The sequence below is a fragment of the Apiospora hydei genome (genome assembly GCF_038363865.1).
Source record: "Apiospora hydei strain CBS 114990 chromosome Unknown utg000009l_segment0_segment0, whole genome shotgun sequence".
Classification (NCBI taxonomy): Eukaryota; Fungi; Ascomycota; class Sordariomycetes; order Amphisphaeriales; family Apiosporaceae; genus Apiospora; species Apiospora hydei.
Window position 1 is genome coordinate 3,417,645 of NW_027117368.1, and position 19,664 is coordinate 3,437,308.

At 53.0% G+C, this 19,664-nt stretch overlaps 6 protein-coding genes across 6 annotated transcripts; 5 read left to right on the forward strand and 1 right to left on the reverse strand.

Moving 5' to 3' along the window:
* Positions 1–1,279: 1,279 nt before the first annotated feature.
* Positions 1,280–3,438, forward strand: PG997_012827 (uncharacterized protein; the record flags this gene model as incomplete). Its single annotated transcript, XM_066817141.1, has 3 exons — positions 1,280–2,233; positions 2,283–2,433; positions 2,495–3,438. 3 exons carry the CDS (start codon positions 1,280–1,282, stop codon positions 3,436–3,438), a joined length of 2,049 nt encoding a protein of 682 aa, XP_066662833.1.
* A 958-nt stretch (positions 3,439–4,396) lies between these two features.
* PG997_012828 (polynucleotide adenylyltransferase) lies at positions 4,397–6,512 on the forward strand (the record flags this gene model as incomplete). The annotated part of the gene is made up of 4 exons (XM_066817142.1): positions 4,397–4,539; positions 4,608–6,025; positions 6,120–6,243; positions 6,293–6,512. 4 exons carry the CDS (start codon positions 4,397–4,399, stop codon positions 6,510–6,512), a joined length of 1,905 nt encoding a protein of 634 aa, XP_066662834.1.
* A 2,237-nt stretch (positions 6,513–8,749) lies between these two features.
* PG997_012829 (uncharacterized protein) lies at positions 8,750–9,502 on the forward strand (the record flags this gene model as incomplete). The annotated part of the gene is made up of 1 exon (XM_066817143.1): positions 8,750–9,502. The coding sequence occupies one exon, from the start codon at positions 8,750–8,752 to the stop codon at positions 9,500–9,502; it is 753 nt and encodes a 250-aa protein (XP_066662835.1).
* Positions 9,503–11,780: 2,278 nt separating this feature from the next.
* PG997_012830 (macrophage migration inhibitory factor) lies at positions 11,781–13,004 on the forward strand (the record flags this gene model as incomplete). Its single annotated transcript, XM_066817144.1, has 3 exons — positions 11,781–12,173; positions 12,265–12,678; positions 12,741–13,004. 3 exons carry the CDS (start codon positions 11,781–11,783, stop codon positions 13,002–13,004), a joined length of 1,071 nt encoding a protein of 356 aa, XP_066662836.1.
* A 2,403-nt stretch (positions 13,005–15,407) lies between these two features.
* On the forward strand, positions 15,408–16,707 carry PG997_012831 (GTP-binding protein GTR2; the record flags this gene model as incomplete). Its single annotated transcript, XM_066817145.1, has 3 exons — positions 15,408–15,591; positions 15,773–15,797; positions 15,852–16,707. 3 exons carry the CDS (start codon positions 15,408–15,410, stop codon positions 16,705–16,707), a joined length of 1,065 nt encoding a protein of 354 aa, XP_066662837.1.
* Positions 16,708–17,472: 765 nt separating this feature from the next.
* Positions 17,473–19,487, reverse strand: PG997_012832 (Sas10 C-terminal domain-containing protein; the record flags this gene model as incomplete). Its single annotated transcript, XM_066817146.1, has 3 exons — positions 17,473–17,525; positions 17,635–17,723; positions 17,809–19,487. The coding sequence occupies 3 exons, from the start codon at positions 19,485–19,487 to the stop codon at positions 17,473–17,475; spliced, it is 1,821 nt and encodes a 606-aa protein (XP_066662838.1).
* Positions 19,488–19,664: the final 177 nt, after the last annotated feature.

Consider the following 19,664-nt stretch of genomic DNA (forward strand, 5'->3'; position numbering starts at 1 on the left):
CGCTTAACCTCAGGCCGTTCGCATGGAACAGCAGCTTGGGAAAGGAATAAGTCAAGTCTGGGATTGAGATCCAATGAGGGGCAAAATTCCGTGGCCAGGCAAAAGGCAAGGTTGAATGAAGAGGGGGAGAGGGGAGAGGGGCCTATGGGAAACCCCGGCCGCAGGACCCAGAACAGGACCCTTAGCACCTGGAGATTCTATCGTCGACTTCTAAGTTGGGAACCCCCTGCCCGATTTCCAGTTATTTGAGTCACTTGGTGTTCTGCGATCACTTGGTGTTCTTCGCAGAAGGCAGGCAACCAGCGACTCCCCGAGCAAGTTTTGGTTGTTTTTCAGCAGTCATCACGCACCCAGCCGCGATATCAGCAAATTTGCGCTGTACTTTAGGTACTTGCCTGCCTTAGGTATGCTATGGGCGAATGATCAGTTTGGTGTCACTGCGGAGTTGGCCTACCCCAACGATGATTGAATACCAATACACTCCTGACACTTCTGACTGCCCGATCCCCACTCTCTCTTTCTATATTAAGTACATATGTAGATAATGTATGCAGCAGGTAGGTAGTAGGTACCGAAGTGGGCGGTACGCTTGCACTTGACGCAGAGTACCTACTTACTAAATCGTGGAGTATATAACATGGTACTTACATAACGCACCACCAACCTCCGACTATCTCGTTGCAGAACAGCTGCTGTAGAGGTTGGGTTGAGCAGGAGGTAGGCGTATCGAGCGAGGCATTCAATGTTGTAAGTTGCTGCAAGCCATACTAGTCCGGCGGGCAGGGTTCGCCCTGCGCCTATTCCATCATTCGGTTTCGATACAGAAGGCCGGCAGGGTAAGCAAAAGGCAAGCAAAGGCAGGCAAAGGTCTCCCACCTCCCACCAACTCCAAGCTTTGATGCACGTGTTCATCGGCGGCAGGTTGTACCTTACACGGTCGATGCGATGCGGGGTCTCGAGGTTAGCGCGTCCCTTTATCAGACCCAAGCCCAAGACCCAAGACCCCCGGGCCAGGACCAGGACCACGTCCCATCTTCCGTCTCTCGACACACTTACACACCTGACATAGCATGTTCGTCGTCTATGTCATCCATCAAACCCATTAAATCACTATCACAGCTCTATCAAATGGACTGATTCTCTCGTATTACGCATCTGCCTCCACTCTTGATCTATGTGCATTTCGAATAGCCGTAACATCTACACCTAGGCACATCGTGCCGCCCCTATCTCCCAGATCTATTGACGTATCCGTCCATGTAACCCCTCGTCTGCAAACATGCGCCCACTTCCCGGCGACGATGCCTTCGGGCGCCACCGCGCGACCGACTACCCACCACGCGCCATCACCACTGCCAGCAATCAGATGTCCTTTTTCCTCGCCGACGAGGCTACCTTGGATGCATGCCTCGAGCGCCCAACCATCCCCCGCCCGAGAGATGCGAGAAAGGCACATGACTCGGCTGCTACGGCCGGACGTAAAGATGATAGAGAGCCAGACATTTCTCGACATCAAGATATTGCCCGGCAGTCTGCCGCCAGAGACGCTGGGCTGGCGTTGGCACCGTCGCCAGTGCCACGCGCTTCGGTCGCGACGCACAGCCCGGCATCTATCCGGTCCCATGATTTTCAGTCTCTGTCACGGCCCATGACGCCCATGACACTGGGAACCTCATGCGGCGGGTCCATCATCAGCACTCCATCCTCAAGACGGAACTCGCTCTCGGGTTCCATCTCAGAGATCGCTGTCAGCTCGGATGAGGATGACGAGCCACTCCGACGGGAAATCTCGTCCATAATGGACAGCGGAAGCGCCCCGCAACTTGTTATGCCCAGCATCCAGATGCCTAGCCGTAGGCCATTCACCGATGTTGGCAAAAGTATTGGGCGTCTCAAGGTGCTGGTCGCTGGAGACTCCGGCGTCGGGAAGACCTCGTTAATCAAAGCCATCGTGCAAACATGCGAACATATCGTGCACGTTGATCCTATAGTCTCACCCGCCAACAGCAGAAGATCCTCACGAATCAACGACAAAACGACGGGTCCAAGGAGGAAGCCTTCCGATTCTACTACCCAAATCACCGAGATTTTCGCTAGCACCAAGCCATATCCTGAATGGTGGGCGGAGCTTGAGGGCTCTCGTTTTGACTCGAGGCGGAAGAGTCTTGGCGACAATGTCCTTGATCGTAACATCTGCTTTGTAGACACCCCAGGCTATGGAAGAGGGTCATCGGTAAGTCCGCGAAATGATGTTGACAGTTGTAGCCTGCTGACGATTATAGGCCATGGAGGGTATCGTGCCCTGTGTTGATTATGTGGAATCGCATCTTACCCGAGCGTCTTCAGACTCCTTGAATGACCAAGAAATGCTTCACTTATTCGGCGGCGGCGGCGGTTTTCAGGTAGATGCGGTTTTGTACATGATTGACGGCGGTATGAAGCACACTCTTCCTGCACCCGCGTGTGAGAATTGAGCTGACAATGTGACGCTTAGGTCTCAAGCCTGCTGATGTCGAATATATCCGGCGCCTGGCGGCCTTGACGAATGTTATCCCGCTCCTTGCCAGGGCAGATAGCCATTCGACCGACGACGTCAAATCTCTAAAACAGAAAATCTCTCGTCAACTTGACGAGTCTGGCATCCAACCCTTCTCCTTCTCCTCGATCAACATCGATACGATTTCTTCAGGTGCCCTGTCTGGGTTGTATGCTGTGTCGAGTGCCACCGGCTCGGACCACGACGTGATGGACGCTAGTTTATTGATGAGTTCCGAATATGTGCAGCCTCTGGTTCCCACAGAGCTAGGTGCACTGGTCGAGCAACTCCTTAGCCCCAACGGATCCTCATGGCTACGCCATTCCGCTGTCAAGAAGTACCTTCGATGGCGCGAAGTCGCAAATCCTTCACGGCCGAAGAGTCTATATCAACCCCTGAGCCTCCCGCCCACGCAGGCGGCTTCTCCCATGGCCCCTACTTCTTTGGCGCTCGCCCGAATCAACTCTCCAACTCGCAATAGTGATCCACCTCAACTTCGCCTGGTAGACTGGGCTGCCGAGCTCCAGAGGAGTATGGTCAACGAGAGAGTGCAGTACGAGGCACTTGCCAAAGGGGAACGAGCAATGTGGTTAACGGAAAGACTTGATGAATGTGTTAAAGAGGGCACACTGGTGCCAGTGAATGTACCAAAGGCTGGCAGGACCGGCAAGAAACGAAGCATGAATCGTAAATCATCACGATGTACCCTTCGTCACCAAGACCCCCTTGGCCTACTCCAAGTGGTGGCGGACATGAAAGCGAAAGGTTGGGTTGCCTTGGAGTTCCTGGGCGGCCTTGGCATTATTGGCGGTTTGGCCTACCTGCTGGCGAGACAGCGCTGGCAGTCGGAGCCGGCGCTGCTCGCAGATGAGTGGGCAAGGCTTTGGGGAATGGACTTTTGAGAGGGAGGAATGGAGTTTTCAGGTTCATGTATCTATCTTTCGATGCCGATTAATAACCCCAGCTCGTAGCAGCGGGGACGGGACGGACACTGGCCAAATATACCAAGCTATGGCATGTTCCGATTTGAAAAAACACAAGGATTGTTTACCCACCAATGTTGGCGATGCCTGTACAACTCATCCCGGGTAAGTCGGTATGCTACTTAGTACTAATGTAGATGGCTCGTGAGGTTGGTGCATGTAAAATATGATAGATGCCGAGTTTTATCTTGATTGAAAGGGAGTGTTGGGTTGAGGGAAACCTTTATAAATATTACGGTTATGCTTCTCAACGCAATACGATGTTCTTTCGTGGGTTGTTTGAATTTGATGTTTCTCTCTCTCTCTCTCTCTCTCTCTCTCTCTCTCTCTCTCTCTCTCTCTCTCTCTCTCTCTCTCTCTCTTTACTTGTTTCCGAAAACACGAATTTGAAATCTCATCAGTCCAACACCCGAGTGTGCCTGGCGATAACGTAAAGGGCAGGAGTGTAGACGCGCGCTAGTTGCCCACAGTCAACCAAAGGTGGGCCCTACCTGCCCAGAGCAGAGGCTAAGCTAACAGCTAGTGCGCAGGCAGGTAAAGAAGTAGGTTCAATTCAATCCGAGCTAACAACCTTCGGCAATTATCAATCCAGGACGAGGGTCGCGCATTTTCACTTCCATCCCACCAGAGCAAACGCAGACGACGACGCAACCTTGGAAGTCGCATACGTTCGCGTCTTTCGTGCCCTGCGCCAAACTCTGATCAAGTATTCATTCGTTACTATCGTGGCCAAGGCATCGGCGCAATACACGCCTCAACCAGCCGCGTCATTGTTGATGGCCCTTGTGTAAACTCGTCCGGGCTCCCTCGGTACAAGTCTTCGCTGCGAAGCCTTTGTCCATCAGACTCTCCTTCTTCCACAACCGACGATCCGAACATGTCGAGCGAGCGGAGTTGGGGCATCACCCCTCCAGTCTCGACCGCCCTGCCAACTCCCGCCGAGACCCAAGCAAGCAATGCCTTACTCGAAGAATTGAAGCGACAGGGCACCTTCGAGTCGGCCGAGGAAACCAACACAAGGTTAGTCAGCTGAAACAAGTCCAGCACACGGTTGCCCATCGACTAATGAACTCCTCCTCGCCATGCAGGAAAAAGGTCCTCGCCGACATCCAACGAATCGTCGATGAGCTCGTTCGAAGGATCGCAAAGGAGAAATATCCTCGTAATCCCACCCTGATCCGAGACGCCCGCGGCGAGGTCTTCACATATGGCAGCTTCTGCTTGGGCGTATACGGCCCTGGCTCCGATATAGATACGCTGGTTGTCGCCCCCAAATATGTGACGCGACAGGATTACTTCGAACACTTACCAAAGATGCTCGAGGAAATGGCCCCCAAGGGTGCTGTCACGGACTTGACTCCCGTCGAGGATGCATTCGTACCCATCATCAAATTTGAGTATTGGGGCATCAGCATTGATTTAATTTTCTCCAGAATCGCGACGTTGGACCAGTTCCCACCCCATGGCCAGCTGAAGCTTAGCGACAACTCCTACTTGCGTGGCCTCGACGACGCCGAGCTACGATCAGTCAACGGCACACGAGTCACCAATGAGATCCTCAACCTCGTACCCGAGCAGAGCACCTTTCGCCTCGCCCTACGCGCCATCAAGTTGTGGGCTCAAAGACGTGCGATATACGCCAACATCGTCGGTTTCCCGGGTGGCGTTGTTTGGGCCATGCTGGTCGCTCGTGTCTGCCAGCTCTATCCAAAAGCTACTAGTGCTACCATCGTCGCCAAGTTCTTCCACCTTATCAGACAATGGCCATGGCCGCAGCCAGTCATGTTGAAAGCTATGGAGGAGGGACCTCTGAATGTCCGCGTTTGGAATCCGAAGGTGTACAGGGGTGACAGCTTCCATTTGATGCCCGTCATCACCCCAGCATATCCCGAGATGTGCTCGACCTTCAATATCACCCACTCGAACAAGGAGGTCATACAGAGAGAGCTCCTTCGGGCAGGTCAAATTGCGGGCCAGATCATGGCAGGCAAACTGCCGTGGAAAGACTTGTTTGTGAAACACAGCTTCTTCACACAGGGTTACAAGTATTACCTCGCCATCATAAGTACGTCCAAGGAAGATGAGGCGCATAAGATCTGGTCTGGATATATCGAGTCGAAAGTGAGAATTCTGGTTGCGAGCCTCGAAAAGCACCACTCCATCGCCATTGCCCACCCGTTCAACAAGGGCTTCGAGCGGCGGCATCGGGTGCAGAACGCGCAGGAATTCGAGGCCGTCATGGACGGAAGCATGTCTTTTATTGTCAAAGAAGACGAGAAGAAGGACGAGGCGCCCGTTAAGAGCGAGACCAATGGTGTCAAGGCCGAGGGTGAAGAGCCGGCAAGCTCCAACGGCCAAGCAGTACCCAGTGCCGAGCCTAACTCGGCAAATCCTGATGTCAAAGCTGAACCTGAAGATAGCAAGACTGGCGAGTTGAAAGATGTCCCCACGTCCAACTTACTTGTGTATACGACAACCCATTACATCGGGCTAGAGCTCGCTGAAGGTAGGTGTGCCTCGTACACAGACCCTTACACCACCGATTTCTTATAACGGAGTCTCCGTCTTTTTCTGTCTTTGGGAAGTAACTAACCTTACAGGTGCCAAATCTTTGGATCTCTCCTACCAAGTTAACGAGTTTAAGGACACGTGCTTTGGGTGGGACAAGTATAAAGACAAGCCTCTATCCAAGCTTAGTTCTTTAAGCGTTCAGCACGTCAAGAGGTACGCAAACGGAGTGAACCCTTAATGGTTTTCAACTAATACGCCACAGCATCAACTTGCCAGACGACGTGTTTGAGCCTGGCGAGGTCAAGCCTACCCGGCAACCTAAGAAACCGGGCGCCCTTGCCAACGGAGCTCAGCGAAAGCGCCCTGCGCCGAACGACGGCGGCCTCCCCCGCCGAAACGCCCGCAATCGACTAATCCGGCTTCACTGGCCGCCGCCACTTGAGGGACCGAGCCGAGTTCTAACGATTACTAATCTACAATAGGACACGCCCTGTATATGCGTTGTGTACAAAAGCCAGGTAACGGGCGTTAGTTCCCAGTGAGATGAGATGGCTATAATGCCCCTAGCCCTTTCTCCAGGGTCAGCCAGCAAGAGACAGGCGAGCCGAATGCTGGCTGATGGACCTCACAGCGTGGTACGATCGCGTACTGATTTACTTGACAGTTGCTGCTGAAATTGCCCAGGCCTAGAAGAAGGCCTTCTTCGTACTTCTCGACATCCATTTTATTTGCACTTGAACCACATACATGGCTGGGGAGATAAGATCCCTGCAGGATCCCGGATCGATAGGAGTTTACGGCTCGTGTATCTAGGAAAGTCCCATGCCAGCAGATCAATAAAATAGCTTTCTGAGGCACAAGCGCCTCGGCCTTTCCAATTGCTTGTTCTGGCTTGCGTCATGTGTGGTGCTAACTCAATAGCACTTGAGTGTAGTAGGCGTGAACTTGACAGACGGATGACCAAGATTGGATCGCGGCATCTTTCCTACAACACCCGCCCTGTCAGTTCCTGCAGCCGTGCACTTTGATTTTCTGCCTCGCAACGGCCCAGCATGCCCGTTAACCTACATGTCCCTATGGTTGTGTTCACAAATCAATTAGCAGATGGATCATGCACCAGCAAGACCCGACATAACTGTCAGATCTGATACTCGAATGCTGTGCGTGGTGTTTGCAAGACCAGTGACATACAAGTAAACCGGCAGGTCTATTTACGCAGTACCTTCTAGTGGCTGCATCAACACTGGACTTATATAAGTAATCTAAAAAAGGGGGTGTCAACTGTTGTAGTACCAGTGCACCTTTCGGAAGTCGCCCTGTGATCCGATCGGCAAAGAGGCTCGCCAGTCTGGATCGAATCTTATCCGAACCAACCTGTCGGTCTTCCAAGTTATTTGTCCTTTACCAGGGATTGCCAGGTCCTTCGGTAAACATTACTGAGCAGCAATACGAGCTTTCTCGTGGTTCAATGGTATATATATAGCTGCAGCCGAGACATACGCCCCAGGGACTGGTTCGGTGCTCGACCAACCAATGAAGAACTCTACAGTGTTGGAATCAAGTCGAGTGGCTTCGGCGCCTGCCACTTGCAGCCACAAAAGTCCGACAGTTATATTGACATGTCTGATGTCTGGCGTTGGGGGTTTTCCCAGCTCTCTCGTCACCTGCAACGGGTATGAAACCCCAATGCACGCCTAGAGCTGCAATGCACCGTAACCGGGTTACGAATGGCTGTTAAGCAAGCAACTGTCCTCCCATAGTCCCACCACCAGGGAGAGCGCGTCAATATGCGCAAGACCGAGAACTTGCTACCATGAAAGCGAGGTTAGCGAGGGCTAAATGAACCGACAACCCATATTCTGTGCTATACTTATTTTGCCCGACATGCAAGCGGCGGCACTTGAATTAGATTTGCCCGGTATTATTTTGTTTTAGCCCATTGCAGATTGCATGAAGAATGGCAGATGTGACGGTAACCCCAAAAACCCACCATGCCGCCTCGTTGCCATTGGCCGATCTGCACAACCCATCCTCGGGTTAAGCGCCCAGATGATCCAAATTTGGGCTCGCTGCACACCCAAGCAGCCAATCTCTGACGGTCATGTACGTTCGAGCCGTTCCCCTGGCCCCCTGACTGCTCGAAATCTGGACTTGTCATGATCTGACTGGCCGGTTGACTGGGGGTCCCGGCGTGCATGGGCGCATCGCTGCTGGGGCATTCTCTGACACGCATCACAGGCGCTGCTGCTATGCTTAGAACCTCACTCACACCAAAACCATGTATGCACACCACTACGGAGTACATACCTAAATACTGTATGTAGTATTACCTGTGTAGCCGCAGGAAACTACACCACCCAGACGACGCCGGCTAAGTCACGACCAAAGCAGGAAAAACAAAATGGCAAAGAAAATGCTCCAGAAGTCTGAGCGGCTATTTGATGCGCTTCATTGATATCAGGAGTGTTTCGCATCTTTCAAAAGGTAGGCAAAGATCGTTGTTTTTCCTCATCTTCTTCCTCGTTCACCAGCATCATTATTCTTGTTACGAGCGTCTGTCTCCTTTCTATTCGTCTCCTTCTTCTTCTGTTGGCGCGCTCTCTCCTTCTTCCATATTGGTCGTTGCCTTGATCCTCCCACTCTTTCTGGAAAAGTAGCTTTTTGTACGGATCGACCATCATTCCACCTATCATTCGATTTATTCCCTCCTTCATTCACAATGGCCAACGAAACCAAAATCACGGCGTCTTCCTCCGACTTTGAGGTCGATCCGCGTGACCTTGCTTACCAGGGTCATGTCAAGTCGATTCGCCTAGTCGACAGCGTCCGGGTGGGCTTGACGGCGCTTGCCCTGCTCTGTGGCATCACCATCCTCGGAACATCAGGCGATGCTCTCATGGTCTACAACACCACCAATGTCCCGCCCAACTTCCAGTTGTCGCTGTGGCCTCGGCAGTTTGACCTTCGGCCATCGGTGGCCCTGGTCGTCGGCAGTGCCATCGTCGTGCTGACTAACATCGTGTCACTTGTCTTCAGCAAGATTAAGATGGTAAGCAACGCATACTCAGCGGCCCACCCCCTCTGCTCTTCTTCTTCTGCGGGCGAGTTAACTAACATGAAGCCCCGGTCAAAGCTCCGTAACGGAACATCGCTTCATACCCCTCTCACCTTCGCGGCTCCCTTCGTCGGCTTCGTAGCGGTCATGATCTCCATGATCCTCTTCTACGCCGTCAATGCCTCCACCACCGTCGACACGGTACAGAGCTGGAGTTGCCGGTGGGAGTCTGTCTCGATGCAGATGAAGCCTCACTTCGGCGCCGTCTGCAAGGAGACCAAGACGGCCCTCTACCTTTCCATCATCCTGATTCCCGTCGAGGCTTTCGTTCTTTCCCTCGCCGGCTATCAGATGATTCTCGAGAGAAAGGCAGCCGGTATGGAGCGTTCCCGCAAAGGAAGCCCTGCTCTGTCTTAGATGGCATGTATCACTTTCAACATCCCGGAAAGATGTACGGTGAAGACCATGGCAGGTTCTTGATTGATGGAAGATATTTGTTTTCAACGGATACGTGTGGGTGATAGGCGCCTGTGACTCCGCCTTTCCCGGGGAGTCAGCCTTAGGTTCGGGCCGCTAGATGCGTTTTTTATTCGGAAAGGCCGGCCCAGACGGCGACGAGTGCGCATGATGAACTGTACAATACCTAGTAGTAATGAAGCATCTGAATGATGATTGATATGCAAGCTGTCCATCGGACATTACAAACCTCATCTCTCCATGCCGCTTATGCATAGACCGTATACACGCTCTCAACAGCCTGTACCTGACGTGGTATGCCCGGCTCCAACAAACTGGAGTAGCAAACAACGTTGTGCCCGTCGCCTCTGCCTATAAGTCCTCTAGATTGATCCACCGACAAATTTGATCGGAATCGGCTACGACCCCAGGTTGTACTACACATGCATCGAGGCTGAGGGCAGTGTCTCGTCTTGATTGGCGGCGGGAAGTCGCATGCCCCGGGTGTCGCCTTGGAGATCAGTTAGCCTCTATCCGCTCCTAAAGAACGCGGGTTTGCAAAGGCACCAGGTCGTATGGAGTACATGGATCGTAAGAAAGTATCAAAATCCAAGGTAGGTAAGCTGTAGAGTTAGGTGGTATCAGCAGCTGCAGTACGTCGTCAGGTAGTATCCCCGACAAGCAACAAGGGTCCAATGCTAGAACCAACAACCCCCACTCGGGGAAGTAGCATCGTATGTATGTGGATAACGCTTGCCAGATCTCTATCTTATCATAGAGCACTTCTGCGGCTTCAAGATGCCTATCAGGACAGCGGCCAATCTATCTAAAGATAAAGACGACAACATCGCTCTGGAGAGGGAGCTTGGCACTTGGCAGGTTGGGTAGATTGTGCAGGTACTTTCTTTACCTATGCAAGTATGCGGAGCGTTATCCGTCTCTCGTTCTCCAAGATCTGTCCCCCCTCCTCCCTCCCTCCATCCACCCTCCACCTCCGCCACTTGTGGGAGGGAGCTGGCACTACGGAAATACTAATGAGGTAGGAGGTATCAGGTATGTGTTGTACAAACGGGCCTAGAGAGCCTGGCTGTGCTGGCGGGAGCCAAGCAAATTATAGGCTTAGGTCGGTCACGCTGGACACTATTGACCTCCTTCCTGCACGTATCCAGCCCATTGTCAGATCATGGCTGCCGACGATGGAGAGAGATAGTGTGTGTGAAAAGCGAAAGTGTGAGCGAAAGCAAGGGCCGCGAAGGCTAGGTATACGAAGATAAGACAAAGTCATCAATGCATGTAGGTCGATACCATGTAGGCATGTAGGTCAAAAAGCATGCAGGTTGTTGGCGGCAGGGTGGGAGGGCAATCAAGAAGCGCCTAATCATCCCGCATCTCAGCTGTCGTGGTATCTGGGCTCTGTCTGTCTGGTCTTATGTATTCCGTTGCACCGCTTTCCCCCTACCTTAGGTGGTGTTCCGTTTGCCGGCAACGCCCACACACACACATAACATCTCTTGAATAGCATCGAGAGAGAAGAAGAAACCGAGACAGGAAGAGGGAGGTGGATTGTTTGTTTGCAGCCCCAGAGGCTTTTCTCTTTCTTTTCTTCTGTTTTCCTTCTTCGGTTGGATGTCCGATTACCTTTCTTAATTGCTCATTTCCCTTTTTGTCTCGAACGAGAGCCCGACCTTCGTCGTATTGCTCGAATACATGCATCTTAGTTCCTAATCGTGTACCAGAGCAAACACACACCAATCCCCGCCTTGCTTCCTTTCCTGGCTCCAGATAACCAAGTCCATAACCAGCATTTACAGGATTTGAGATCTGACCTCGATCCCATTCTCCTCTCGGATTTGGTAATTGTCCGCCTTTTTTGATGGTCTTGTCTCGACCTGCATATTCGATTGAACAACTACCAAAAACCGAGACCTCGCTCTCTGTCGACTGGGCCGTGAACCAGAGACATTGCCAAATATTTACTGCAGTCAATCTGCCAGACCCGAGCAGGAGGAACCTAACATCCAATTCACCCGTTCTCGCAGATCCTAGTCACCAAGGAAGCTGCAATCGGACCACTAGAAGGATCTAGGGGCCATCGGCGAGACCCGCAGCTACTCTTTCAGCTGGGCACTAGTCTTGATCGTGAAGCCTCACCTGATGCTTTGAGGAGCCCATGGGGCATTGATTACATTACTACAACACCAGTCTGTGCGCTATAGATCGCCGCAACAGTATCTCCAAGATGGAGCAACGTCCAGCAAGTTCTAGAGGGGCTAAAGTGCCCTCCAGTCCTCGCTCCAAGGAGCCGACCGTCCCTGCTACTCCGTCATCCACGCCTCCAGGAACGGCGTCAGCAGCAGCGGACGGTCTCTCCTTTGCGCAACGCAAGGCACTGTCGTCGCGCTCCTCCTCCAAGTCCAGCATTGTCGAGGGAAACCACCTGTTGCGCAGCGTCGACCGGCCTCTACCTGGGGACATGATATACCGGCGCAAGTCGCAGGTGCAGCCAGCGCTGGCCAAGAAGAAAAGCGCATACTACGAGAATGAGTTCGCTGCCACGAGGGAGAGCAACCCGGCGATGGACCGCGTGCGCAACGAGGCGATTGTCATGGCCGAGTTGAAGACCAATGTTATAGTAAGTGCCCCAACTTGCAGACTGACACGCAGAACGATCCCCAGTCGCATTCGAGAGAAGCTGATGGGCACCTGGCTAACTCTCAAAACAGATAGACGACGAATTCTCGTTCATCACGGACTTTTCTTATCACATCTCCAACCGCTATCAGCGGCCCATGTCTTCGATTGTTGTCAATGTCCAGCATAGCATGTGCATAATGTTTGGCGGCTCCTTCGATCCGGCGTATACCTTGACCATCCACGCGCTTCCGAGTTTGGTCCAGCCTACGACGAACAAGAGGAATGCTGCTCTAATACAAACCCATATCCAGGACACCTTGGGAGTTCCGGCATCACGGGGATATGTTCGCTTCGAGGCCACACCCGAAGCAAACACGGCATACGGCGGGAAGACGGTAGCAGGCGAGATGGACGACGTGGACAGGAACCGGAAGGACGGGGCAGCAATTGACCGGACCCCCTCGAGGGCCGCAAAGTCCACCAAGAAGATGCTAGGTGTTCGCGTAAGTTAACGCGAGGTTCCTTGCGACGGTGTTGACGACGACATGTTAACACAATACCGCAGTCTCTCCCCGGTCTCCGACCATCCTCAGCCATGTCGATGCGAGAGGAGGCAAAGCTGCCGACTCCCCCTAGCAGCATGGACGACACGCCCATGATTGCGACCACCATTCCGGAGCATCCTCCTACTCCTCCAAAGAGCGAGCAGGAACCGGAAGAGAAGCCGGCCAAAGTAGCAGTACGGAAAAAGAGCTTCGTGAGCTCACTCTTTGGGGGCCGTGGTTCGACCAAAGACAGGCGGCCAAAGACGAGCGGGGCGATGGTTTAATGAGAGATTGGGCGCTCATGGGAAAGGGAAAGTCAGGTAGGAATGAAGGTTCAAGGAGCAGGGCGGGTGGTCTTGCGACAAGGAACAGGGCAGGGCACGCACCTACATATTAGAAAAGTAGCTCGGAGTTATCGGGAGGCTAGATTTACGGGTCATTGACATTAAAGTGCCTACAGCCAAGATGCAGGCCCACTGAACAAGCGCCGGCCGAACCGCATCAAATCTACCAGCCAAGATCCGAAGGTCCAAAAGGAACATTCAGCAGGTGGCATTGACGTATACGATGGACTGATTTCTGAGCGTTGCAATATAGCATACCTAAATGTCATTATCGGCAGTAATGCCGGGAAAGAGGAACGATGAAGCATTCACATTATAATTAATCTCTGTTTTCCCCCTCTTACTGTTTCGTCCAACCTGCATCTGATGGAATGAATTAGGAACACATGTTGTATGTACCAAGGGAAACAAGGGAAATAAGAAGTCGGGAGAAAAGGCTGTACAGTCCGTTGCATACTGTACTCGCTAACAGGCACCCCGCAGAGCGGCTGCCTTACGTGATGCCACTCCACAGTACTTGGTTTATGCGCGTACTTCTTCAATTCAATCCAAGCTGCAGCTTCAACTGGTTTGACTTGACGCGAAGCCCATGAAGTTGATTCCAGTATTTGATACCTCTGGCGGCTTCTAGTTTGCTCACCTGCCTAGGCTGCCTAGGTATTGAACAATCTGCGCATATTCACCAGCCCGGCTTTTGGAAAAGACAACGCATTTCTGGCGACCCTACCAGGTAGGACGGCATTGCCAAATAGCACTGGATCCCAGCCTCGTCTTTTGTTTCGCACGAGACGTTCTTGCTCGCCCGCCCGCCAGCCCGTCTGCCCGCCAACATTCTCAGCGTTGACAATTGGGATCACAAGAAAAATTCATCCGTCAAAGACCATCTCACCAGGCGAGCTCCGATTGCATCCCGGAAGCGAAGGCTCAGTCACATCGGATCGTACTGGCCTGGATACACTCGGCGACTCCAGTCGAATCAGGGCTCACTCAAGTTCCGTCCTAAACCCCCCTCACTAAACGAATCACTGTCGAGCAGCCTGTGCCACAATCTCCCTGGATCCCGACCCGCAAACTCGGATTGTACCAGTCGCTGTAATTCAAGGGGGTCCGATACAAACAGCCAGTACCTTGTGATTCACATTCCTCTTATCGCGTCGATCGACGAGTTCACCAGAACGGAAGGAGGTCTTGGTCCAAGGGCACCTCTCACTGGGTGCATGAGCTTGATCGCCGCCGAGGAGGAGGGGAGGATCGGGTGATAGCGCTCAAGGAACGGACCTACGAAGACACGAACGGGCAAGCTTGGAGCGAGAGCCTAGCGAGAGCCCCTGGCTACTACCGTCATCATGGAGGTGAGACAAATACTTTTTCCTTGCCTTTCTCGCTTTCCTTGGAATTTTAATGACTTACCCTGATCCTGCCTGCTTTAAATTACGCCGATGAGAGCAATATCTACACCGCGGAACGTGCTCGGCCGAGTGGCATGGATACAGCCTTGACTACATCTGCCATCGCTCTCATTTGAGCGTTTGCAGTCACTTTGACTGCTACTCTACGCTGCCAGACCGCTCTTCCTGCCCTGCCCTGCCCTGTCCATACCCACTGCGTCTTTCTTTTTCTTTCTGCTATCCGCTCCCCGGAATCCTTTTCGCGTTGGCGCTGGCTGGAATAAACAATCAAACCACGTTGGGTTCCCGTTGGGGAGCGATAGGGATTGGGCAGGCGTCGCGAACAGGCCCAAGCTCAAGAGTTTCGCCGCCTTGGTTCCTTTGAGTCACCATCTGAGCTGAGGTCCCGAACTTACCGTTCGTACGACGGTGAGATCAGCAGCAATGAGTCCAGTGCATCTCACGCTCCCAGCTGCAAAAAAGGGCAGTATATGTTGTCTTGTATGATTGAGGTGGCCTTAAGACACGTGCGGTCGTCTCTCCAATACAACGTCTGATCATCTCCTTGGCTGGAAAACCTGCCTCTCCTCTGCTGGCAGCCGTCCAATTGTCACGCCTGGACAAGATTCGCGATCTAGCATCCCGCCGTCCGAGCTTGTGAATTTGGCGTCCTTGTCCGTAGATTGGCTCGTTCGTCAACTCGCTACGACGCCAACCACAGAAACACAGCAGCAAACGAGGCGCATCTGGGTTACTCGTTTGTACCAAGAAGTCCGCCTTGAGTCCACGACTGGCTATCGGGGGTTGCTATGAATCCAAGAGGAAACCGCATATACCATTTGGAGGCATTGGTTCCTTGCAAGATGGACAGTTAGGCGGCTTCGACAGGCTTAGGGCTAGCACATCTTTCATCTCTGATTTTCTTTCTCGGTTTTGGCATTCGCTTTACTACACCATGGACTCGCCGCTTCGCGGCCGGGACCCCTCCCTCCGAGTTGGAGGGGGTGGTAGAATCTTGCTTCGGAGACATTCCAGTCTTCTCAGTCCAGCTCAGCTAAATCTTGAACGTCTGTATGTACAGAATAGGGCACGTCAGCAACAGAAAGATGGGTCGAAAGCAACGGAGCCCTCTACGCCAGGTGCGCCTGCTAAGGGAAAGCCCAGATTGCTCTTAATGGGCCAGAGAAGGCAAGTGAACATTCCTGAGCATATCGCCAAGTCCGTGTAGCTAACGAGGCAACAGGAGTGGGAAGTCCTCTATATCGAGCGTTGTCTTTCACAAGCTCCCGCCTAACGAAACTCTCTATCTTGAATCTACAGCTCGAATCCAGAAAGACTCCATGGCGTGAGTGGCACCCTGCCGCTATCTTATTCTGCACTGCTGACCTGCTTTCTGCAGCTCTTTCATGGACTTTCAGGTTTGGGACTTCCCTGGCCAGATCGATATCTTTGACAATCCCACCTTCGATATTGATGCCATGTTTGGCGAAATCGGTGCCCTGATCTGGGTCATCGATGCGCAGGATGACTACTTGGAGGCAGTTGCCCGGTTGAATGTGACGATTCTCAACTTACAGAGAACTTACCCGAACATCAAGATCGAGGTCTTTATACACAAGGTCGACGGCCTTTCCGACGACTACAAGCTGGATATCCAGAGAGATATCACCATCCGAATTCAGGACGAGTTATCGGATCATGGGTTCGAGAACGCACCCGTGACCTTCCACCTCACGAGTATCTACAACCACAGCATTTTCGAGGCTTTCAGCAAAGTTATACAAAAGCTGATACCACGGCTTGGTAGCTTGGAAGCCATGCTGACAAATCTTTGCCGTACCTGCCGATTCGAGAAGGCCTATCTCTTCGATGTCTTATCCAAGATATATATCGCGACAGACAATGCGCCGGCCGACATGGCCAGTTACGAGATTTGCTCAGACTACATTGACGTCATCATCGACATCACGGAGGTCTACGGGAGCTGGCCGCGGTCTAAGGGATATCGCGAGTCACTCGAGGGCGCACCCTGGAACCAGAAACTCGACGACCAGGTTGCCAGCAACTGGGCCGAGAGCTGCATGGTCTTGACGGATGCCAACAGGCCCATTATGCTGCGTGAGGTGGACAAGTACCTGGCCCTCGTCGCCATCATGAAGGACGACAGCTACGACAAAATGCCGCTCGTCAACATGAACGTCGAGGTGGTCGTCCAGGGTCTGAAGGAGTTCTTCGATATCACGAAGCCGAAATAGGAAAGACGCTTCGGAACATCTCGGACAAATGAAGCAGAGCAAGCTACTACTGCTTCAGGTATACCACCTACCCAGCCCTAGATCAAACGGGCAGATACATAGCCAGTTCATTTCGACGGGATTGGGTACTATCACCCGATTTTGAACCTGCCGCCGTATACATTAGACGTTTGTACGAAAAAGAACACTGTAGTAATATATGATCAGTTTTCAGGATTTACATATTGAGACTATGAACCTTGCGCCATGCCCAACTCATTTAAGGGATCTGCTAAGCAATGTTGTACATATGGCCAGTGCTTCTTGATAAGAAGGGGGGAAGGAGGCAGCGATTGTGCATAGGGGGGAGAGAGGGTAAGGTAGTAATTCCAAATAACTGGCTTTTCCGTCAACGGTGGTCGAGTGGTACTGTTCACATCTCCTATGGCGCTTTCTTAGGGTACTCTTAAGACTCAACGCCATCTCGAAAAGCAGGTGTGTTCAACCCCTGCCCTTGGCCACCAATTATTATTTTTTTGCCTTTTTCGAAGACGGGATGTTCATCTGGGGCAATAGCTCTAGCTAGACCTATTATCTTAGTTATGTAATAAGGCAAGCAGAGGCAGATGGATTTGGCATTAACATGGTCACATCACGCATAGGAGACGCGACACGTCCTCCCGTCTTTGATTTAGTCACGGTGCTTTTTCAAGATTGCATGGATTGTGATCGTGGACCGCAGTCCGTGTTCATTTCTATAAGCCTTCCTAAATAGTGGCCGACATATTACAACTTTGTACTCTTGATCAGGTTGCCCTTGATACCCGTAGCCTCTCCGCCTGTAGTAAGAATGAGGGTCAGCCGTTGCTCTGATGAATCTAGTGGACACATTCATCCAAGACATGTCGATGTCAAGGATCCGCGAGGGAAAGGGTCGTTGCTGCTTACCATAGCCTCCACGGGCCTCTCCGCCACTGTAGGTGGCCTTCATCGACTTCAACTTCTTCTGCGCCTTGGCGTACTTGAGACGCTTTTTCCTGTGAGGGTGAAAAGAAAAAGGGGTTAGTCAAGATTCGGCGCATGCGGATCGTGAAATCAACCAGAGGAGGATAGTATACGCACAATCTCGGGTTCCTGACGTCCTTCTTCCTGTGAGGCGTCAAGCCCTTATTCTTTTCGATCTGGTAGGTGATGATTCTCCTTCCGTCCTCGCCGATCTCCTCCTTCTCGACCACCTGGTCGGCGCGGCCGGCGTTGGCGAGGGCCTCCTTCCGGGCGGCCTTCTCCGCCTTGTTCTGGCTGCCCTTGGCCGCGATCATGTCGTAGTACTCTTCGTCCTGGTCCTTGCGCATGGAGTCGGCGACCTCCTTCTCCTCGTCGTCGCTGCCCTCGCCGAGGTTGGTGCCCAGCTTGGAGCTCTTGGTGCCGCGCTTGATGGCCTCGGCGTTCAGGCGAGCCTGGCGATCGCGCAGGCGCTCCTTGATAGGCACGTCGTCATCACCGCCAGCCAACCTCGAGCGGTCGGCGCGGTTCTGGGCCTTCTGGACGATTTGACTGGTGTAGAATCGCAAGCTCTTCTTGCGCTTGGCCTTCTCCTGGGCGTCCGCCTCGTCCAGGGCCTCCTCGTCTCCAAAGTCGGAGCGGTCGTCTTCGTCGTTGGCCGCAACCTTTTCAGCGGCCTTGACCTTCTTGGGCTTCTTGGTCTTGGTCGTGATCAGGGCATCGAGGTCAGCCAGCGAGTCTTCGATCTCCTTGGCTTCACGCTTCTCCTTCTTGGACTTCTTCTTCTCCTTCTTCGCAGGCTTCACCGCCACGTCGGCCGCGTCGTCTACCACCATGGCGTCTTCCTCCGGCGGAGATGGTATGCTGGCGATGGCCGAGGCAGACTTGGAAGGCTTGAGATCCTTGACGTTATTCCAAGCCTCGCGCGTCTCGAGAAGGAAAGTCATAACCTCATGGTCGCGAAGCTCTGTTGGGTCCAATGGCTTGGATGAGGATCCATCCGAGTCACGCACCGGCGATGTCAAGAGCGCGAAGTACATGCCCAGCGTAGCCACGTACGAGCCACATACGCGGTACTTGATCACAGGCAGCGACCTGCCGGTTTGTCCCTCGGCATCCTTTCGCAATTGGTCGAGCTGTGGCTGCAAAGCCAGCAGCTCCTCGGCCAGGGGCTCCAGTTCAGGGTAGCGTGATTGCAATAGGCGTAACCGGTCGTGCTCTGACATATCTTCGGGTATCTCCATATCGCCCAGAACCTCGGTCACCACGTCCTTATCCTCCTGGTCCTCGTCGTCTTTCGCGGTAAGCCATTCGGACTCGATGAAATCCGATTCGGTCATCTTCGCTCGCTTCTTCTTCTGTAGCCGCTTGGCCTCTGCCTCTTCCTCCAATGCCTCGGTCTCAGCATCGATCTGGTCGGCGCCGTAGTAGTCCTTCTTCGATGTGCCCCAGCCCTCCATGTCCTCGTCTTCCTCCTCCTTGGCCTCAGCCGCCTTGGACTTCTTTCCCTTCTTGGCCATGCGCTTGGCTAGCCTGGCGAGTTCGGCGGTCTCTTCGTCGGTCTCGGAGTCCTCCTCTTCGCCATAGTCGAGCGCATCTTCGGACTCCTCGAAAAACTCTTCTTCCTCCTGTTGGCGCTTCTGTTTCTTGCTGGGGGCCTCGTCGAAGGTTATCTCGTCCTGCCCTTGCCAGGACTCGGACTCGGAGAGATCTTCCAAGTTGATGCGCGCATCTTTGGGGTCGAGTTCCTTGGGGCCTTTGGGCGCCGAAGGGCCCGATGCCTTCCTTTTGCGAGCCATCTTTTAAAGGGGGGTTATAGGTTGTTGGGGGTGGTCAATGAAGAATCTCCCAAGATGAGAGAGTGGGCAATCTTCAAGTTGGTACTGCCACAACTTTTTTCTTATCGATTAGCCTCTTAGCGAGCTGTAGGCCCCACACAGGCGACCAGGAGGGGCCGCCGCTTCAAGCTGGACCTT